The following is a 24,189-nucleotide window of genomic DNA, read 5'->3' on the forward strand; positions in this document are numbered from 1 at the left end:
ACAAAGCTCAGAGATTTGTTGTCATTTTATGCCGATGGCTGAAAATTCTTCAAAATCGTAGAAACAAGAATTTGACTTCATCTTTTGGTTCAATAACTGTACAAGAAATGGAAGATGCTAAGAAGATAATTTTAAAACTTATGCAGTGTCAAGTGTATCCAGATGAAATCGAAATATTGAACAAACCTAAGAAATTCGATACTGTAAAGAAATCTTCATCATTATTCAAGCTTGATCCATGTATAAGATCTGATGGATTGTTGAGAATTGGGGGAAGATTGAAAGATTCAAGTTTGCCTGAAGAATTGAAGCATCCTGTTATATTGCCCAAGTCTCATCATATTAGGACTCTAATAGTCAAGCATTATCATGAAGTCGTGAAACATCAAGAACGTGGAATAACACTCAATGAAATAAGATCTGCTGGATTTTGGATAGTTTCTGGTATTACCGCTGTCTCAAGTTTCATACATCGCTGCACAAAATGTAGAAGACTTAGACGAACATTTCAAGAACAGAAAATGGCTGTTTACCAAAAGACAGAATGGATGATAGTCCATGTTTTGTGATTATTTCCCCTTCAAGTTCAACGTCAGCGCGCAAGTTACCATGGAGTGTTTGGGAACGTCAAATTCGAAGTATTAGATCAGTTCTTTCATTCATTCTGGAAAAGAATGGAAGGCAACTAGATGAGGATTCTCTTCGCACTCTGATGGCAGAGGCTGAAGCATTTGTTAATGGACGTCCTCTAGTTGTGGATAATTTGTCATGTCCTGATTCACCACTGCTTCTGACGCCTAATCATTTGTTGACTGCGAAGACAAGACTTGTACCACCACGTGTGTTTGGAAGGGAAGATTTGTACTCGCGTAAAAGATGGAGGAGAGTACAACATTTAGCCAATGAATTTTGGATTCAATTTCGTAAAGAATATTTACAATCACTTCAAGCTCTTCAAAAGTGGAACAAAGTTCAACGTGACCTGAAAATTGGTGATTTTGTCATAGTCGTTGACGAAAATACACCAAGAAATCAGTGGAAGACGGCAAGGATTGTTGATGTCTATCCTGATGCAGATGGTCATGTCCGAAGAGTTCGATTTCACATAGGAGATTTAACACTCGATGAAAGAGGGAAGCGTAAAAAGGATGTTCTTTTTCTTGATCGTCCAATCCAAAAGTTGATTCTTTTCTTGGAGAGTGGAGACACGGGAGAAGATTCCCGACGAGGGAGCCAGAAATAGACATTGTGAAGATTGTATTTTTATTTTAGTATAGAAATAGCATTTCTAGGGGAGCCATGTAAATGATGACTCAGCCGTCATTTTATTTATTGGCCTTTGTCGCCTCATCGTGGTACTTTAGATTGTTGCGCAAGTTTGTCTCGTGGTTGCGCCATTTTCAGGATTTTGGTGAACAGGCTGACAGGGTTTTGTGCTTCTCTGATTTGGTCTAATATATTCATCTTTTTCCGTGCAGTTGAGATTATTTAAATATTAAATTGAAGTATCTGCTTGTTTGTGATATTATTAGCCGAAAAAATCGGTAAGTCATATTTTATGTAAAGATATTTCTGTATTTAGGAATTCATTTGCTGAGTGTTCCTACTTGCTTAATATAGGATTTTCATTGCAAATTCATATTAGTATAGAATAAGTAAAACACTGTGGACAAGTTATTGTTCGCTCTTTATTCATCAGTTATTCATACCTTCTTTATCGTGTGATCAGGTACAGGAAGCCTATACTAAATTTTGCCAATGTCTCTGGTTTTGCTTATAAGTTTACTCCTATTTTAATTGCAATTTACACACTTCATCAGTTCATTGTGACTTTATATTGGAACACTTCATCAGTTCATTGAGACACTATTTTGGAACGCTTCATAACATCTATTTCATTCTGTCATTTTTGAACACGATTTGGAAGTAACATCAAAACATTGTGTGGACAGTTTCTTGGGGTATCCAGGTTTCAGTGAGTGCAGAAGTGAGGTAAACGACGGTCTACACGGCGGAACATATGACTGCGAGTCTGTGACGAAAGAATTGAATAAGATAAGACTGTACTGCTGTAAGACTCGTAGCATCGTGAACAGCAGCCGTAATAATGATTGATGAAAGATTCATTCAGATTCTACGTCCTTCAATGTGAGTTTGACGTATCGTTTGTACTGAGCTTCATAGCAGGAAATATGCAAAAGTAAGTAAAAACAGAATAGAATATAAAAATTGGCCCATTCATTCGTTTCCTATTCTGATGAGTTTTTGATAATCAAGTGATCTGCGATGTATACAAATCAGGGATGGACCAAGCAGTCTCGAATAAACATCATGTTAGATTTGAATTGATGATGATAAAAATAATGTGATAAGATCTATGAAACAGATTCCGTTAGATAAATTTCATCTTATATTGTTGCTAACAACCGTGCCATAAAACCCTACTCCCTAATATCACTACCATTTAATTTTACGTTTACCTGTATTCTCAAAATCGTGTGCAGGATTAAAGGTATTTATTGGTGAAATTATGTATTTTGATTTCCAGTACTTTAAAATAATAAACCACTCAAGTCATCAAGAATTTTAACATAATTTTTTTGTTTTATAGCTTGGAGAGAAGAAGAAATTAAATCATGGTGTCTGCTATGATGACAACAAAACGGACTCTACATGATTTTGGTTTTATCTTGTGTAGGAGATACTCAACCTTACCGGTGTATTTGTTAAAAACAAATTGAATATTCGAATTGATACCTCAAACAATGTTAATATGAGAAAAATAGCTCAAACTACCAAATTGAATTACTATGTATTCACATTGATTTTTGCAAATTTTCCCTTGAACCTCTGAACCAGTTCCAGTCAAACGAATCTTACAATTTCCTTTTTCATGATATCAAATATCTTACATATGTTTCATAATTTGATTTCATATATGCGTTTGTACTACAGTTACTTTTTGATATATCTATGATGACTTTTATTGAAAAAACAGTCTTAAGATTGAACATTTATCCCTGATATTCATTACGCTGAATATAAATAAAGTAATTACCGGTAATAGAAAAGTCTCAAGATGCTAACAAAAAGGACTCCCTCGGAGATGAATCTTATTTCCGAAAAGAGTGTGTAGGGATCCTGCCAATCTGATGTTTGCATTTTTTTCAATAAATACAGTTAATTGCATGGATCTTGTTCTCTGTCAGGGATGATTTATAACCGGGAGAAGAGTAGTTTTGTATGTTCGTTCCCGTGGGAGTATTGGGATAATACTAATTTGATCAGGACAGTGGTCGTGATACCATGTTGTGCCTGCAATTTGTATTACAAATCTGAAACATCGTATAGTGTGTAAACCCCTGTCAATTGCCTATGCAATACAAATAGAACTACACAATTGCATATATCAGTACGGACTTTAAAACTCATTTAATAATAGCATTTGAGCCACTGGTGAAATTATTCACTAATCGATCGAGTGGAGCAGTTCAGCCCAGGCATTGATATACCCATGATGAGGTGATAAAAAAGAAAGGTAATATAATTCTAATAATAATATGATATAAATAGACCCATTCAAGAATCTATATTTCTCGAACCAGCATCTCTTTCTGAAATAATCAACATTTCAAACCAATTTAAAATCTGGGAAAGCAGTTGGACCTGACAACATTCCTTCTACTTAAAAGTCATGTATGATGGTATTGCACAGACAATACAAACATTTTTCAATGCATCTATCGAGTTCGGTATTTTCCCTGATGCTTTAAAATGTGCTTGAGCAGTGGTTCCCAACCTTTCTACCCTGGCGGACCAGTAAATTAAAATAAAAGTACTCGCGGACCGGCAAAAAATTGAAATGACCGAAACAGAAAAAAATAACATTTATTTGCGTAATACAGCGGTTCTCAACCTGTGGTACGCGTACCACTAGTGGTACGCGGGAGCTTTCCAAGTGGTACGCGAGCAGTTTTGAATTATTGCAACAATTAGCTCTTTATCTTCCATACTAAATGTATCCGCTGAACGGGTTTATAGCGTTACCAGTCCTTGTCTTTATAGCTCGCCCGCTGTTGCCCACCTAAAAGGAAACGAGACGGGCGCGTTTTCGCCACAATGTACGTCCACAATGTATCCACATTAAGAAATCGGCAACGAAGGGAGCGTTTTGCGGGAGTCGTCGACACGTGTCGAGATACCTTGATTGCGCCTTAATATGTCCTAACGGTCTTACCACTGCTACCAGATGTACGTGTTGGCTGATCGGCCTAATTTAAAGCTAGCGCCGACCAAAGTGTATTCGTCTAAGTTTTGCGATAATTCGATTCGTTTCGCGATGATTTAAGCTATTCAGCTCTGACGGTGAATTCTCTCGTGATTTTGCACGCAATTAATACGTTGTTACAGCATATAATAAATACTTTGGAACTTTGTACGAAGGTTTAAAAATGGATGTAGTCTTACATAATATGCTACCGTATCGCGTTTCTTGTGCCACTGTTCCCCTCACAATTTTTTTTTTCGGTGGTACGCAGTCAGAGTAAAAAACACAAAAGTGGTACGCGGCCATTAAAAAGCTTGAGAAGCACTGGCGTAATATAATGCAATGCCGGGCACTCAATATGCTGCTAGACAAAAAAAGGCACACTTAAAACATTTCACACGAAAAAAACTATCAAATAATGTGCCGGCCAAAAATTGAAATGGGTGAAACATAAAATAATATCATATATTTGCGTAATGAAATGCAGTGCTGGGCACCCATTATGCGTAAGAAAAGCACGCATAAAACATGTCACATAAAAACATGTAAATGTCAAATAATGTACAAACACAATTACCTTTAGTGAGATTTTTGCTGCTGTTTCGTTTCCGATGCACGATTGCAAACGAGGCCTCAAAGAAGTTTCTGCAAATCGTAGCTCTGCAGCGGCGTGCAGCTGATTTCTTTGCTTCGTTTTAATTAAAGCTAGTGATGAAAATGTTTTTTCGCATAATGTAGTAACTGGTTGATAATACGAACAAGAGTTTGATTGCTCGATTACTTAGCGATGGGTATTCGTTATCAAGAGATATCCAAAATTATGACAGTGATTCTTTTTTAAATCTGGACTGTAAGGTGAAATCACAATTTTAATCAAGAGTTTTCTTTTTCATCGGGTTCATCATATTAATCCCTCTGCAGTTGATCGATGCCTCAAACGAAATGAGTTTACATTACAATGACAAAGTCGTCGCTACCAGGCTCAAAATACTGAAAAAGATCTCTGCGGCCCATGCTTTTTTGCGCGTCTCGTGATCACCTGCAGGTTTGCAACAAGTTCATATCTTATTAGAATATTATACTGTCCTTGACTGTTTCCTGGTTTAAACAAAGAAATATGCATAACGTTTTATATGGATGATCATATTAATCACAATAAGCACGCCGAACAGAAAAAGCACGCGTGCCGATATTTAGGTTTCTGAACCTTGCGAGATTTGATGGAGCGCATTCGCGATGAATCGGAGTCCGAAAAGCAAAAACTGTGATTACTCGGCGCCACGATGTTGCGAAAGACGTCGCCAAGATGTCGCAATATGACGGCGGAAGAGAAATTGCGTAATAAACCAACGCAACCTCGCTACGGTAATAGGATTGAGACGACATAAAAACGAAATTTCTCACGGACCGGCAAAAAAGCTTCGCGGACCGGCGGTTGGGAACCACTGTGCTAGAGTAGTGCCCGTTTTCAAATCTGGTAGCAAAAAGCATATATCGAATTATAGGGCAATCTCAGTGCTCCCAATAATTTCAGCTGTCTTTGAAAGATTGATAGACGGTTATTATGTTTTATAGAAAACACAATATCATAACCTTATCTATGGTGTACTAAGTTTCAGTTATTTAAAATTAATTATACAACAACACATATTCTCTAGACAAATTAACAATCGCAACAATATAACTTATTTCACTGAGTTTTACAAAATGAATTTTGGTGATGGTTTTGCCTGGTACACCAGAGCAGTAGGCTACTTTATGCGTAGTAGTATATATTTACGCTTTCTGTGTGATGTTCAAGTACATTTCCCAGGTTCATGAGATGTGTATTACCGACATCTGCACATAGCCCAAATCTTATGACCCGGGGCATATTTTTTTCAATTATAAGCAAATATTTAAAATAAAATAATCACGCTGGCCTGGCCCCAGAGACACAAAAAAGTTACCACCCCTATTCAAATTTCAGCCATTGGGAAGTAGGTTACAGCAAGGTAATTGATATGCAACATAAATTGGTATTTACTTTTTTTTCAACATATAGGCACCAGTTAACGCTACAGTAAAAAGACAATGAACGTGGTGAGGAATATAAATATCTAGATATGGCAACCAGTAGGAACACTACAATAAATTTTCGCTCGCAAAAAACTTTGTCATCTAATTCTTCCGGCTGGTATTTGTGAGAAGCCAACTCACCACGGCATGGTTCGAGCATTTGAGTTGGATCTCTTTTTGAACAGAAGAAACCCAAGCATGGATAGGCAGATCGCCAATGCTTGGTAACGAAACTGCTGTGGATGCCGTTGGCTGAACAAAGTTCAGCTCGTCCGCCTTCTGGTAAACCAAGGGTCCCACTACCCAAAGAGGTACATAACATGTGGATGCCGTTGGCCGGATAAAATCCAGCACATCCGCCTTTTGGTATACCAGGGGTTCCATTACCCAAAGAGGTAAATTACTTGCGAATGCCGTTGGCTGGATTTATCCAGCTCATCCGCCTTTTGGTATACCAGGGGTCCCACTACCCCTAAAACCATGCTGTTCTTTTTGGCATGGCATGGTTGTTGATTTAATTAAGCACTGCTTAATAAGCACATCGGGCATCTCCATGATTTTTCGATTTTCACCCTCGCCTCCTTTGAGTATTTTAGGCACATTCTGAATGAAACCAGCGATCGCATTCATCACAACCAAGCTGTCAAACAAATGTGTGAAATTTTTATCAAAAACATAATATGAGCCCACTCATTCTAGCTAGATCACAACAAGCAATATGATGAAATGATTCCAGGCACTGGAGCAGTGCAGGAATGAATACAAAAGCTAGCTCACGAAATTGTCTTCAGGTAGACAATACTAAGTGCAGCCCTTCATCTGGACAAATTTAGAGACTACCAGGGCTACTCAACTATTTTACCAAAGATTCGTATACAGAATCTCAGGATTACAGACGTGTCTTTCAGTTAATATACCCAGCAGTGCGCCTAAATATATTTTAGTACATCTAACTTCAAAGTGTTATATATTGATAAAATAACCTTCGAAAGTATAAATAAAATCAGTAAAAGGAATTCCTCATATATCCAAGTTATTGAGTTGAGATACGTTATTATTTACGTAAAAATACGAGTTTCAGTTATTTCCAGTTCGAAATTATTATATTGAAACCAGAAGTATGTGTACCAGTTTGAGATTAGGCCATACTTTAGGTACAAACACTACGGCAGGGGTTCTCAAACTTTTTGTGTTGCGGAGCCCTTGAAAAAGTTGACTATTATTCACGGAGCCCCAAAATAAATGTTAAAATTGTTACTTTCCGAATAATATTTCTGAGTAAGTCAAAAGTAATGTACTTATTTTAAATGATTAACCTCTTTTAATAGGGTTAATACAAGTCATAAATGAATCTAAATGTAAAAGATGAATTATATATACTAAAGCTGTAAACTTGATACTTGACAAACATATTAATAAATTAGGGGTCGGATCTTTTACCTTTAGATATTTTTGAAAGACTTAAAAGGCCGCTAATAACGTACTCGATTGCATTTTGTTACGATCGCCGATTGTTTTCGTCAGCATGGCGGTGTTTATTCTCCCTAAATCAAAAATTTTCCTCGACATATACATGTATGATGTATTGTTCCACATTGACGAGGAGTATTGCTTTTTTGTTCTCGTGGGGAATTATGAGTTCAATGTGAAAAACATGTTACCATATTATAGTCACCGGAGACGAAATGCTAAAAATAATAAATAATAAAAGGTAAATCCGCAACTCAAATTTCTTGATTGAAAAGCGGCATACTGAAATATTAAAACTAAAACTTAAAATGGGAGATAACACTATAAGTTTTGTTTCAGCAGACTCACGTCAGATTAAAAACACGTTCATAGACATTGTGAATCAAAAATTTGGTGTTATGTTGGGTTTTCTTTGGTTATTCGTCGTAGCAACTGCGAAACCGAAACACAGTCAATTGTGCGCGCGATGTACCTATTTTTCCATTCTGAAACTACCGACGGAGCCGCATGCAATGAAATAAATTTCCATCTTTCGTATTTTGCCCCGACCTCTTGTTTTTTAAACGGCGACATCTTGCTCGTGAGTGCGAAAGAACAAAATCAAGCTTGACAAATCCCAAGATCGCAAAAATACGACTGCAATTTATGTATAGTTGGCAGTTTTTCGCGTATTTTATGTTATTTCAGAATAGTAGTCTTTCATTTCAGTAATCCTAATAGTAAAATTAGCCAATTCAGTATTTTAAAAAGTAGTCGAATAGCTTGCGGAGCCCCTGGGTTTCTCTCACGGAGCCCTGGGGCTCCGTACGGAGCACTTTGAGAACCTATGCACTACGGGAGTGACCGAACTGGTAATAGAACTAAAACAAGGAAAATTGAAATAAAATAATGGCCCAACCTGGTGCACATACTTCTGGAGCACCAAATTTCCACCCTTCTTGCAACCCTCTCCAAACTAAGCCCATTGGCGCCATACCCTAGATACGCCACTGACAAATACTAATTTATAATGTAATTTTAAAAAATAAATGTGAGAACAAACCCAAGTTCCATGAGGCGTCGCAGTGCCACACATGCTGCACACACTGTTCATATCTAAGGACATTGAGGTAAATATGAATAGAATAAACTAGGCTTGCACGTAATTGACAAAAATCAATTCCGTAATTACGGCCAAATCGATTACGTAATGACCCCGTAATTGCGATATTTTTCCACACATTTAAACCTATCATAACAACCAATCGAATCCACTTCATTTTCGATTGGGACATCGAGTTTGGGTTTTCATATTCCTGGCAGTACTACACGCCGGCGACAGATGCTAAGACAAGAGTGAATTCAAATTAATTTTATTCTGATTTTTATCTTTTGGGCTAGCTTTGATTTCTTTTATCACCTTCGCAAATTAACCGTCCCAATTTTATGCGATCAATTTCATCATTACCGACACTGGTATACGGATATTTATGAAACGATAGTTGACTTTTTTTAAATCGTATTAAAAAAAATGTCGGGTTTCCAATTTATCAATGCCACGACGAGCGTATTCTCTCGTTTTTTAATTACACTTGCGCTTGCCTCGCGACGAAGACTTGTTATTGCACCGTTTTTAACATTATTCGACTTTACTACCTAGTCAGCATTTTATAATAATTATAGATGCCAACTTATTGACGTTATTCCGATTACCATGCTTCATTTTACATTAAATCATTTCGCGGCCTAAATGTTGTAACATTATTTGCGACAAATTTAGATCAAATATTAATTATTTGCGCATAATTTAAATACCGTACTTATATGACATGCCTTTTCCGAAAATACAAAGTTATATCGCAAAAAATGCATATTGTGACATTTATTTTGCACTCATGAAAAAATTAACTCATTTTTCTAACTCAAGTCGACGATCCTATCGGCCAAGATTGACACAAATTTGGTCGAGTGTCGGTGGTATTCGAGAATCAAAATAAGTTGCCGCATTTGGTAAAAACAGTTAATCATATTTGGCCGAAATATTGCGAGGCATTGTGGAAAACCTATTGAGCAAGGACAAGTCCGGACTGATATAAAACGATGAAACCGGTAACAGAACATCAAGGTTTTGTAATTGAAAATGGTTCTCGCACAGAATAAACACACTGGCTCCTACTTGATATTTGATAGTAGTTAAATTGAGAATATTGAACTGTTAAAAACAAAAAAAAAACGATCGTCGAAATTCCCAAATCTCGTTGCCTTGGTTAAACATAATCCAATGATCAGGACATTTTCAATTAAATACTGCACAAAGATAAACATTTAGGTTACAATTTAGCTTTTTTTTTAAATTTTAATCATGCATTGTGGTGGAGAAATCCCACTATTTAAATACGGGTAACTATAAAAATAGAAAATAATTCTGGATTCGATTTAAGTCATCTAAAACAGTGGTTCCCGACCGCCGGTACGCGGACCGTCAACGGTCCGCAAAGGATTATTACCGGATCGCGGGAAATCCCGTCATATTGTTGTTTCTCTGCCGTCTCAATCGCTTTACCGATGCCGAAAAGACGAAGTTGCGTTGGTTCATTACGCAATTTCTCTTCCGTCGTCATATTGCTGATTTTTACCGGATCGCGGGAAATCCCGTCATATTGTTGTTTCTCTGCCGTCTCGATGCCGAAAAGACGAAGTTGCGTTGGTTCATTACGCAATTTCTTTCCGTCGTCATATTGCTGTTTGATAAGCACGACATTAATTATCACGGTGACGTATTTGGCAAGAGAGAGAAAAGTGAGAAAAACGGCTGCAAATACCGAAGCTCTAACTTCTTCTACTTTTTAAACTTTCACTTTTTACAATCGACGGAATTGACTGCTTTGAAGAGAGCTCGTTTCAATCGCGAAAGCGCTCGACCAATAATTACGACTTTACGTAATTCGTAACTCCCCTTCCGTAACTCGAAATAATTCCGTAAATCTGTAAATTACGTGCAAGCCGAGCAATAAACACACAAGTTCACCGGTTCTCAACCAGTGAGTCTTTCATTCAAAATATTAAAGTGAAAGTGTCCATTTTCAAACAAACATCCTGATTTTCCTTGTAGATTTCCCCTTGCAACAAAAATCGGCCATGAAAGCAAAAAGGTTGAGCATCACTGCAGTCAGTTGAGGCTTGCATCCTCCACCACCAATTCCATGCATCTGAGACTAATAACTGGCTAACTAATCGAATATTTCAATACTAGACATTTCCAAGATCTCTTCAGCTATTTGTAACCTGTATCTTTTAATAACTTCTAATGTCGACTGAAAAGTAACTCCATCAAAACTATCAAGCAGTAAGCTTTCTGCAATCTGAACAAAACATTTAATATTATGAATTATAATATAACTATTGAAAATGGCTCAAAATTTTCTATAACCTCAACCATCAATTTGTATTGGATGTTTAATTTTTCCACTTTTGAAACATGTAATTGACTCCTTAATTCCCTCACCCTCTCTTAAAAAGAAAATCAGGGTAAATAATGGCAAACATGAATTGCTGTAATCAAATCTGTCATATTGTTTGAAAATTCATTATACCTAACGCTGCTCTTGGCTTTCTTCCAGGTTGCTACCTACCGGATCCACTAAATATAATATCCGCCCAGTAACGTTGATCACCTAACAAAAAAATTTCAAATAACTTAAGAATGAAAAGCGAAGATGGCAATACCAAAAGTTTCCAATGATTATCATCCACGTTCCATATTCCGACAATAATTTCATAGGCCGATAATGATATCTGAAAATAAATAAGGATCATTTACAAATATGGGATACTTATGAGCAAAAATCTTCATCACAAAAGAGCTCAAACATACATCAAATACTGCAACTTTGTTGATTAGCTCTACTTTATCTACCAAAATTTTTCAAAAGAAAAGAAACAGACCTTTGAAAGCAATTGACGGGAAAGAACAGGTCTGTTTCTTTCCAATATGTTTTTGGTCAAAAAGGAGTCTATTTGTTGCCGCCAATATTGATAAATATATTTCGATTGCCTATAACGATGAGAAAAAAATAATAATTTAGTAAAATCCTACGCACCCAGGGAGTCTACATTGGAGGGATAGCAAATGCTTATTCTTTGATTTGTAAGGATTCAGATTTGTTTTTCAGTCATCAATTAGTATAAGAAAAATGAAATTTGCCAATAACACAACATTATGATTTCAGGTAAATCACTGTCGTCTTTCTTGATAAGCAACCGCATAGTTTCTGCATTCGAGGGTATTTTCCTAATAACAATCAAAATTCTTATGAATTAAAACTATATATAAATTAACGGGGACAGTTGCCACATTGAATGAGGAAATTTGCTAACTTCGTAACCTTCAATAAATGAGAACCTTTTAGGTCAAATTTGATATATGAATGATGGTGAAAAAATTTGATAAAATTAAAACTCAATAATTTTACTTTTCAATTTCTAATTTTGTAGAGTTTCCCAAAATGTCGTCGTTCATCAATTCCTCATCACACTTCTCTAGTGAAACTTCAGCTCCCTAAAATTCATATTGACAAGTAATGATCCCAATGCACAAGTAAGAAAATAGTGCAATGAAGCATTTCTTTAAAAATTAATTGTAATTTTATAACAGACAAAATAAACTACTGACACTGAATTTTAGTCAGTGTTATGACTTACATCAAATTCAATGGAAAAATAAACAAAAAGCAAATACCATAGCATTTTGTGAAGAATGTTGGTGATCAGGAGTACGAAGCAGACGCCGGTCCGTAAGCAGTAAAAATATATTTATAAAGAAACATGCATTTTATGTGTATTTTATGCACATTAAACAACATTCAAGAATTTTCTTCTTTCCTCACTGAAAACTAAAATCAAAATTGAATCAAATACATGGTAAGAATTTTTTGAACCAGAAATAATTTGGGATATGAAAATATATATAAAAAGAATGATAAATCAAAATGAGATCAAACACACGCCCCAAATTTCGCCCAAGTTAATATTAATAATAATTAAAAATTTCATAAGAAATAAAAATAAATTTCATTGTATGATAAATGAGAACAACAAAGACAAAGAAATTTTAAATTGTTATTACTAGAAAATCGGGCGAAATCTTTTGGACACCCTGTATAAAAAAACATTTATCACTAAAATTTCCTCAATCTAGCAAACTGTCAAATTTTTTATGGTTAACTTTGAGGGAGTGGGATCGCAATTCCTCTTGCATCAATCGTCACACCACCTCATTACATTCATGATAGTTTTATATATCCTCACATTCTGGAGGTGTAATATCAAACGACTCATAAATAGGAAATTGATATTATCCATGTTGCAAAGAGAGAGAAAGAGCCATCTTTTTCTATTTCGGAAACATTTACCTAAGCCAGGGGTCGGAAACCTTTTTCGACTCGTGTGCCAAAATCGGCTAAATTTTAACGACAAAATTCTTCCGTGTGCCGACCAAAATTAAAAACAATGCTTTGTTAAATAATAAACCACTCAAACATATACAGACAGACTCACACTTCTGGAAAATATCAGTCCGATAAATAGATTTGAAAAGCTTTTTTTATTCTATATTAGTGACACTTCTATTGCTGCATTACCGCTGATAGACATTTTACATTATTACACGTTTATATTTTGTAATTTTCAAAGAAAAACACGAACTACGGGTTTCCTCTTTCAGGCTACTCCTGTTACAAGACTTAAACAAGTTCATAACTGAGTCACAAGCATATGTAGATAAAAACATTAAATGAACACCTAGTTTCATCAGATAATTCAGAGTTTGAAACTTCTTATCTGAAGGAGAATGATCTCGTTTCCGATACCTCGCTCGCGTGCCGAATGAATGGACTCACACTCCTGACCTAAGCCAATAAAAATGTTTTATCTCATTACTGATTTACCTGCCTCGGGCCATTACAGCATTTTGTTGTTCTGCTACACTTGAGTTTACGTCAAGCATGCAGTTCCGAAGATCCCGACCTTTCAGGTCCTTTCTTTATAGATTTAGTGTGAAACCTGTCGAGTAAGCTGTAATACTTTTCAGGATTTGCATCTGGGTCTATTTCTACTTTTTTTTAACGAGCCCTCCTTTTGTAGTAAAAAAATTTTTTGCTCCACTCGTATAGCTTGCCTTTATATGGCTCAAACATGTCTGGGAGGCGATATTCACCATGATGAGCAACCTGAAAGAATCAATACTTCTGATCCATATGTTATTGCAACTAAGATAAACCAACATAAACTTTCACACTCTATGCTTCATCAGTATAATTTCAAGTTCTAAACATTGATACTGAAAATTTTAAAATCCAGCTTTAAATATTGAGAGATTGGATTTCTGAATTGAGAAATAAACATTCCGATTTGTAACCTCTCACTGAAAACTACCTGTGATGCAATATCTGGAATGTATACATTTGGACGTTGTTTGAATGACAATAATCCATCGACATGGTCTCTTGTCGATTCCTGTCGAAGAGTGTATTTCATATACACACACACGGCATGTGGACATCTAAAATGAACGATGCCACCTAGGAGTAGAAAGATATATCTTTCGGCTTACTGTTGATACAAAATATGAGTTAGCAAGTGTTACAAGGGCATTCTGAAACCTGACACTTTATCATATGGCCAGTTATGCACATTTGTGTATACTAAACTTCACAAAAGGAGCTCAATATGTCATAGATTCCCAACTTTGTTTATATTTCTTCTGAAATATAAAAAATATGTTATAAATATTTTAAGACAAAATTGTCCCACCACATTTCTTCATGATCTTTTACATTTTTGGATGTATATCTTTGAAAAGTACTGATTCATGCAATCTGTTCTTTATTTCCCCCACCACTCAATCCAATTCTACAACACAGGTCCTTCAGTTTCGCAAGGCTCTGAAAGTCCCTACACTTTTTTTCTTTTTCTACACTCCTGAAACTACACTTCAGGAAACAACAAATTGTGCATATCTCAAACCTACTAAAAAGCAACATATTTACAATTGATCTTATCATTTTGCTTCACTCAGCTCATCTTATCCCCAGCCCAGTACATATCCATAATATACTTCTTACTAATATCACATTCGTCCTACTCCATTAGCTATACTCACATTTGCTTTGTCATGAAGTATGTTCATGATTTCTTCATGGGTGACGGTTTCATCTGATTCTTTTTTTTTATCAGGGGCTCCAACCAAAACACCCTTTTTATATTCAGTGTTGAGGACTACGCCTCTTGATTTTTCGCCAATTCATGGTACTATTTGTTAAAGTGACTCCAAAGATTATTTAATGAATGTTTTAATCAAACAGCAATAAATGTCCAAAGCAACACGTACAGATATAAGCAATACCAACTGCGCTGTGCACCAGACTACCGAGTGCACAAGACCAAATCACCTTCACAGGTGGTTGGTCACGATCAGTCATCTGTAACTGATGACATCAAAGGTCATGCTCAACCATCTGGGAAAATGCTAGTTGCCAGAAATACAATTAACAATCTCCCTAATTTTCAATTTCGAATAAAAGTTAACATAATGCATTCAGCAGTTCGTTTGAAGATGCTCCTTTCTTAGTCAAACAATCTGCTAATTGTTGATCACTCGGGAGTTTCTTTATGCCGGAGATTTGATGGGATGAAACCATTTCTTTTAAACCATAAATGTCAGTTCTGAGACGTTTCTCTGATACAGCTTTTGTCGACTTAATTGCATCACAAAGGCTTTGACTATCCGTACAACATTCAATGCCAAATTTTTCTGGTTGAACATCTGACAAACAGAGAGTTTCAGCAAAAAGTGTGCTTCTCACAACTCTTTTGATTCGCTTGGATTGCCAACATAAATGTATTTTCCTGTTCCCAACAATCATGAATATAATATGACCACCTTGGGTGCCTCCATCACACAAATTACCGAACGATGCATCGCTATAAACAAGAAACTTAACTTCATTGTCATTGAAGGCAGGAAATTTCAAAGTGATCTTTTGTGCTTTCAGTTGCTTGACAATTTTTTTAACTTCCATGACAGTTTTAACAGTGCAATTCTTCAAAGCAGATGTGAGTGTAGATGTTGCAAATGATACATCTGGCCGAGTTTGGTTTAAGACCCACAGTATCTGGCCAAGTAAAGATCGAACCTTCAAGACATCAGCTTCAATTAACAGCTCACTTCCACTCTTAGTTTTCAATGAACGAATATCAATCGGAAGCAGTGATTCAATGTATTTGTGCTGACTGAGAGTGATATCTTCCTTATCAGTCTTCAATTCAAGTCCTAAATATTTAAAACTTTCAGTATATTCCACTCCAACTTTGAAGTGCTCTCTCAAACTCTTGATGAATTTGCCTTCGAATTCTTCCGAACCTCCCCACAGAAAGTCGTCCACATGCAAAGCGATCACCCCTTTTAAACCATGATCGAAATAATAGAATAAAGCAGGATCCACTACAGAGATACGGGCACCTAATTTCAGATGAGTTTCTTTAACACTTTCGTACCAATACATTGAGGCATCAGTAAGCCCATATACGCATTTCTTCAATCGCCACACAACATTTCGCTTCTGTATTTTCTGATCAGGTGGTTTGATAAAAATACCACGCTCAAGAGATTTTTCTTGTAAGAGGGCAGTTTTAATATCCATAGTTTTTGGCGATCATTTCTTTTGTGCAAGCAGTGCTAAAACAAGTCTGAGACTTTCTTTAGAACATGTTGGGGAATCCGTTTTCAATTCACTGAGACAATCTTCTTCAAAACCTCTAACTACTAGTCTAGCCTTTGGTTTTGGTCCATTGTCAGTCTTTTTTATTGAACATACCCATCTTGTACTTAACAACTTCTGGCCTTTATTCTCTTCCTCTGTGTAGACATCGTTTTGCTTCCAGCTGTCCAGTTCCTTCATCTTTGTTTCAAGAAAGAGATCTTCGTTAATCAACATCACTTGATCAACAATTGGTATTTCTTCAGCTGGTAAATCATCCATAATAGATTCTCAACAGTGTCAAGGTCAATGGATGACTTTGTGCCTTTTTCAGATGAAGGTAGCAAATATTCAATACCAGCTACTGTATTTTCCTGTTGCCTCACCAGCCCGTCCAAGTACTTTTGCAACTTTTTTATTGCCAGTTACATCATCTTTGAATTCTACTATTTGACCACGTTTAGGATCTTTCTTCACAACAGGTGAAGGCGAAGCGCACCATTATATACCGAAGATTCATTTCCTTGATCAGTCTGATTTAAATCTTCCTCGTCATCTTCATCATAAAGCATCTCTTCTACTTTTGGTTGCGATTCATCACCTGATATCTGTTCATCACCCTGTTCAACTTCAACTTCTCTTTGTTTATCATGCATCAGCCTGTATTTATGTACACGTATAACCAGTCCGCCATGCCTAAGGAATACTACACATCCATCAGCACCAATAACTTTTGTCGGGCCTCTCCATTTTTCTGAATTCTCTGGCTTGTAATAAACAGTGTCTCCGGTCTCATAAATTTCATCGCCATGAGACCTGATTTGTTTTTACAAAGCTCTTCGAATTCGTTCACTACACTCTGATTCAATAAAGGCTTTTCTCGAAGCATGCAGAGCATTGAGATGAGAAGCATCTACATCACTCACAGAAGTGCCATCCAACGAAGGAGGTTTGTTTGTTAGCAAAGAAGGAAGATTGGGATTCCTCCCAAATACCAGCTGATAAGGGCTGTAACCATGAACATTATGCAATGAATTCAGAGACCAGGAAAATGCTGTTTTCCAATCTAATGATTCAGATTCTCTAATTTTCAGCAAAATTTCAGTTAGAATAGAATTATGCCTCTCAACTAAGCCATTGCTCCATGGACTTTCCGCTGCACCCTTCAGCCATGTCACGAAAAACTGCATTGTTGAATTCTCCTCCATTGTCTGTGAATACCTGCCTCGGAGGTCCGTATATGGTTATCCAATGTGACAAAAATTCACTTGCTATGAACAATGAAGACTTGGAACCAGGGTTGTCCAAAACGAATCGAATATTCGAATATCAAAGTATTCGAATACCTTTTCGGCTAATTTTCGAATAATTCCGAATAGTAGCCACTTTTCGCTGTAAACGTGGTGTTTCCTTTTAACGGGAATCTTCAAAGGACTTTTTACGCTGTCTCACGTATTGTAATGACGATGAAATAGAATCGGCACTTTGATTGTTTATATTCTGTGCGACCGTACGTCGCATAGTGTTGCGACACATTTGCACGTTTGCGTGGGTGGGCATTGCCGACATTCGTGTACGTGGCTTTTAATTTACAAATTCATTTCCATTACGTCGAAAAATTGAGAAAGTATGTTTATTTTATTTCTATGTGGCCTACTTATTATTCGCATGAGTCTTCTCAAGCATGATTTGTGTAACCTTATATTTCTGTCTTAGGGTCTGCCAATCATGATATTTAATCGCAGGCTGGTTATCGTTACTTTAAAGAGAAACACGGCCACCGAGATAAAGTGATTTGTGACCCTTTCGTTTTGCCGATTCAGCAGAACACGACAGGGATAGGAAAACACAGCCGTGAATAGCCCGTGGACGTACAGTGTAGTACTTATCACATTCCAAAATTATTTCGACATTCGAGTTAATAGGTTGTCTAAAATGATTGCCGCTTTACAACTTAAATTTACCGCTCATTTGGTAAAAATAGTTAATTCTGTGAGTATGATTCTACCAAACTAACATGATCTGGTTCTAAACATATAAAATTATTAGCGCATATCAGCATTACTGAACAACAGGGACACAATTTTTCTACCCGTCTTATTGGAGGCCTATATGGAAAAACCCCTTTTTTGAGTGCTAAAAATAGACATCGTCCTATTTGCCACTGGACTTTTTAGCGGGGAAATACGGTATTTATAGCCGTCATTGTTACGATATCCAATAAATTGTCACAAGTTGGAAAAACAAGTCGATTTATTAGAAAATAATTTCTGGCAAATAATTCTGATAACGATAGTTGAAAGTATCGATCCTTTAACAGGATGATTTTTTGTGACGCAAAATAATCCAATCCATGACTGGTACCAGCATTTAAAATGTCATGCCGTATTAATTTGATTCTGTTCAACGTTACTCAACGTACTCGACAATCTGTGGACATAAAATGTGTGGTAAACTGACCGATATTATTAAATATTGATTCCTATTTTTATATTGATAAAATAATGAAAGTATTAATACCAAATACAACGGGTATTTGTGGACATGAAATACGTGGTAAACTGACCAATTATAATTAATTTCGGATTCGTATTTACAAAATAATAAAACTATTATAATTCTAAAATGCAACGGCGATCTGTGGCCTTAAAATGTGTGGTAAACTGCCCGATTTACCAACATTTGAGTTATGATAATAGAATTAAATTAACACAGTAAGGCATTTTAAGTAGTGGTATCGGTCATGGATTCGGATATTTTGCGCAGCACAAAATCATCCTAGTGAAAAGTCCATACTTTTAAATACAAACCAATGGCAACCATTATCCAAATTAGTTCCCAAGAGCGGGATAAAGTATAAATTCTTTTTCCGACTTGTGACAATTTTTCGTGAGTACGAAAATAAGAATCAAGAACTAATTATATTCGGCACAATATCACGGCAATTTGTGGACATAAATTGTGTGGCAAACTCGCGATTAATATTAATATTTGATTCCTATTTTCGTATTTACAAAATACAACGGCGATGTGTGGTAAACTACCCGATTATAAATAGTTTTTGATTCCTATTTTCATATTTATGAAATAATAAAAGTATTATTACTCAAACATACAACGGCGATCTGCGGAATTAAAATGTGTGGTAAAGTTCCCGAATATAATTAATTTTTGATTCGTATTTTTGTACTCACGAAAAAATTGTCACAAGTCGGAAAAATACCTCATACTTTATCCCCGACAAATAATTTGGATAATGGTTGGTATTTAAAAGTATGGGCGTTTTACTAGGATGATTTTGTGTTGCGCAAATATTCAAATCCATCATCGATACCACTATTGTGTATTAATTTAATTCTGTTAACATGACTCATGGTATATAAAATATATACTGCAATAATCTGCAAATATGAAATGCCTGGTAATTTGGCTAGGTTGTAAATTTAGATAGCAGTTATTCCATTGTTTATTTATGGAAATTCCTACATACATTTAGATAAGATTCAATTAGTGAATTTTATTTTCGAAGTATTCGAAATTTCATATTCGAAAAAAATATTTTCGAATGTATTCGAAATAGTGAACTATTCGATATTGGCCATCCCTGCTTGGAACTAATAATCTATCCAGAACTAAACCTGGTGAACATGTCGATAGTATGCATGTACCATAAATTTGTTCCAAGCTGATGGAGATCCATGGCTATAACCTCGTTGAAATCAGTTGCACGTGGCAACCCAACACCCGGTTTTGGAGAAGGTTTCTTGTAAGTTTTGCAAACTTGACAATTGTCTATAACTTTCTTCAACATATTTGAAGATAACTTGTTGAGTTTTCCTGAATTATTGATAAGTTTTGATAATCGCTCATAGGAAGCGTGACCAAATTGTCAATGCAACTTTAAAAGATCTTTTGCAGAAAAAACTTCATTGCTTTCATTTGCAGTGATAAAAATCCTTGGAGTAGTTGATTTATTGTCCTTGGAAAAAGGCTGACACAGTAGTACTTCTTATTCTCCAAAGTTTTAACTGGTTTATGAAACATTTCCACTCGGATATCTGCAAAGTCAATCACAGTATTTGATCTTCTCATGAAATCTTTACTCAATAATAATGGTATATTTTCATCAACCACGTCACAAGAAATGGTGACTTTAGTGTCCCCAATGTATTCCGGGATTTCTATGGAATACAACGAATTGACTTTTTGACCATCACCAAACCTGAAAACCCCTCCACTATCTTCGGTGTGAATCTTTTCTGTTTCAGATTCCTTAATTCTTTGTAAATAATCAAGAAGCCAAATTTTCCCACATACAGTGCGAGTACACCCAGAATCTAATATTGCATATCCACATAGATCTTTGGTGAACACATCCATGTCATTAACAACTGACATCACATTGCTTTCTTCTGAAAAATGATTTACTTTTCGCTCCTGATGTGGACAGGAATTTTCAAAATGCATCCTTGAATCGCAAATTTGACATCTTGCTCTGGAACATTTTGAATTTCTAGAACAATTTCTTACCCAATGATAAGTAGATCCACAAATAGCACATTGACTGATATGATGATCTTTTCTCATTGGACATGCTCGCCTGCCATGATCTTGTCGGAATTTACCAATTTTTTTTTCGAAAAATATGCCGTCTCTTATTTCACTTCTACAGAAGACGACGAAGCTCCTTCACCAAATATTCTTTTCAGTGCCGAACCCATAGACTTATATTTTAACTTGTCCACTGCTGCAAGAACCAATTGTTTTTCTTCCAAAGCAAGATTTGTTCCTTTGAGTAGTTTACACGCCAGTACAGTGTCCGGTAACTCCATGCCAAATTTTCTCATTTTTTTGTTCACTATGTCAAATCTCGATGAGTAATCTCTGATGTTTTCATTTTCTAGTCTTACTAACTTTTCAAATTCGGTGTATGTTTCATAAGTTCTATCAGAAGTCTCACTTTCAAAGACACCATCTAATTTTACAAGTAATGTTTGCATTCCATCATCTCTGTTCTATTCATCGGAGCTTATTTCTCGATCAACTTCTCTAGCTTTTTCACATACAGACATAGGCTCAATGTAACTGCTAAAGTTTGCTTTTTCTTGTCAAGGTCTGTAATTAAACTTCACATGGAGATCTCATTCTTCCATTGATTGTGTGGCTTCTCTCCCGTCAACAAAGGAGGATATTTGTATCCTTGAGAAGTCATTGCACATCCTCTGCTACCATTTGTTAAAGTGAATCCAAAGTATATTTAATAAATGTTTTAATCAAACAGCAATAAATGTCCAAAGCAATAACCAAAGTAACACGTACAGATATAAGAAACACCAACTGTGCGCTGTGCACCAGACTACCGAGTGCACATGGCCAAATCACCTTCACAGGTGGTTGGTCATGATCAGTCACCTGAGACTGATGACATCAAAGGTCATGCTCAACCATCTGGGAAAATGCTAGTTGCCAGAAATACAGTTAACATTATTTTTTCATGGATTACATTGTGATCCTGATTCCTGAATACAAGTTCATTGCTATAATATCATGAGTATAAAAAACGAATACAGATCATACCACAAATCCCACGTCCCAGAATCTCCATTTGATAGTTTGACCAGGATCTTTGGCAGTCAACTTCATCTTCTTGGGGGATAGAACTTTGTGGAGATTTTACTAAAATAACATTTATTTTTAGCATCAAAGTTTTATAATCAATGAATAACATTGAGCCAAAATCTAAAAAGGTGCCGAAATTTCTAACTTTCGCAATGCAAACTTATCTAGTCATTTGTCCAAATTTTTTTGCTATGATTTTTAATGCCTTATTCAGTGCCTTATATTTAAATGCATATTGCACTTGTTATAATGCAATCATATTTACATGGTTAGGTTAATAAACTACTTCTCCTGAACGTACTCATTGTAATATTTTGTAATTGCGGATAAATTATTTTGAATAGGCTATCAAGCGTTTTGTCAAGTATATCACCAACTGTCATTATTTTTGCTTGGACACAGCTTAATATTGCAGTGAGTTCAGTTTTATTCCTATCTAAGATTAATGGATTGTGCCAAATAATTTCCTGTGATATTTCTGCATAGTTTTGTGGCTGATTCCGTTCTAAGCTAACTTGTTTGAATGAGTTAATAATACTTGTATAAAATTTTAGAACATTGATATTAGTTTCGAATTTAAAATTCAAATGTAAACATTCTAAATTACCTTTTGACATACTTCAAAATACTTATTTACATAAAATTTTGCTCTATTAGCCCAAGAACTCATATCCCCCTGAAGCAATTTGCAATGCTTTATTTCAATTCCTAACGTTCATCATTTTTATATCCTCTTCATTTTGTTCACTACAACTGATATTCCTACTGATCATTTGCGCTTTTTCATTCCAAATAAATTTCCAAATAATTACTTCCAATTTCTGAATATATTTTTCTGGCATAAATTCGAAAGTGAACATGTACCATAATTTTGATAGTAGCAATGTTTTAGCTATAAGAACTCTTCCAACAATAGTTAGATTCCGCCCTTTCCAAAGATTTACAATTTTTTGTATTTTTGTCAAAATGTTCAACCAGTTTTTATCTCTAGACTTATGGGTATTTCCAATATATACCCCTAGTAATTTAATCTCCTCACGTTTTACAGTTATACCCTTATATGTTTCATTCAACTGCCAACTTTGAGCAGTTCCACATATCAGCAATGTACATTTGTTCTTATTTATTTTAGGACCAGTGCCACGTCGAAATAATCCCATTAATTTTAACACTGAATCTACAGATGACAATAACTCAAGGGTCAGTGTTATGTCATCTGCAAATCCTTTATAAACTTCTCTTTGATTTATGCAGTTCTTCAATCCAGTTATTTCTCTGTCCCTTTTTATATTTGATGATATTAATTCTGGAAAAAGGGGACAGCCCTGCCCCACACCTCTTTGCATCCAAATTTTTTCTGTCAAATATCCATTCACATTTATTTTTGAAGAAGCATTTTTATATAGGGTGATTATCCAATTTATGAGTTTTTTTTCCAAATCCAGATTTTTTTCAATAATTTAACTAGTATATTTCTGTCTGTCCGCCAGCAACTTTTTTTTTTGCCAAATTCAAATCCATTGCCAAATCGGATTTATACAAATGATAGTTTTGGTGTATCCAAATATATATTTCAATATTATTGCATGAGGTCCAAATTTTATTTTTGTGATGTAATTTAGGTGATTTCATACAATGAATAAGTATACAATGAAAAGATGTAGTTTGTTTGCAACATATATATTATGATCATTAGTTTGGTTATCCAATTGGTTTGATTTTAAGCGTTTATAAATATTTTTGGTTGTTTATTCTTCTGAAACCATATACAATCAATTTCGGTTCTTGCTGGAGATGTATTTTGAATTTCTTTCCAATTTGTTGGAATGTATCGCCAAATGTTGCGTATTTCGAAGTTGCATTTTCTATTCAATGCAATTTTCCTGGTCTATAGTAAATTTGATTCACGAGGTCTCCTGAATTTTGTTCCACAATTTGTCCTAAAGTTAAAACTTTGGCTTGAATCCATTTAATTTCTTTTTAGTTTTGTCTCCAAAGATAAAAATGAATTAAACCAAGAGGCTTTCTAATTTTACTTCC

General features: G+C 35.5%; 2 protein-coding genes across 3 annotated transcripts in view; both read left to right on the forward strand.

Moving 5' to 3' along the window:
- LOC144423049 (uncharacterized) lies at positions 1–2,769 on the forward strand. The gene is made up of 2 exons (XM_078113224.1): positions 1–2,200; positions 2,612–2,769. The coding sequence occupies exon 1, from the start codon at positions 545–547 to the stop codon at positions 1,241–1,243; it is 699 nt and encodes a 232-aa protein (XP_077969350.1). The 5' UTR covers positions 1–544; the 3' UTR covers positions 1,244–2,200; positions 2,612–2,769.
- The window catches only part of LOC120344542 (uncharacterized), a 205,501-nt gene that overhangs the window by 152,700 nt on the left and 28,612 nt on the right, over positions 1–24,189 (forward strand). The gene's annotated exons all lie outside the window — the stretch shown is intronic.

Source organism: Styela clava, chromosome 5 (genome assembly GCF_964204865.1).
Source record: "Styela clava chromosome 5, kaStyClav1.hap1.2, whole genome shotgun sequence".
In the NCBI taxonomy this organism is placed as follows: Eukaryota; Metazoa; Chordata; class Ascidiacea; order Stolidobranchia; family Styelidae; genus Styela; species Styela clava.

Bases quoted from the DNA above. Each gene is read 5' to 3' on its own strand.
- LOC144423049 (XM_078113224.1), top strand. From the start codon at position 545: ATGGATGATAGTCCATGTTTTGTGATTATTTCCCCTTCAAGTTCAACG.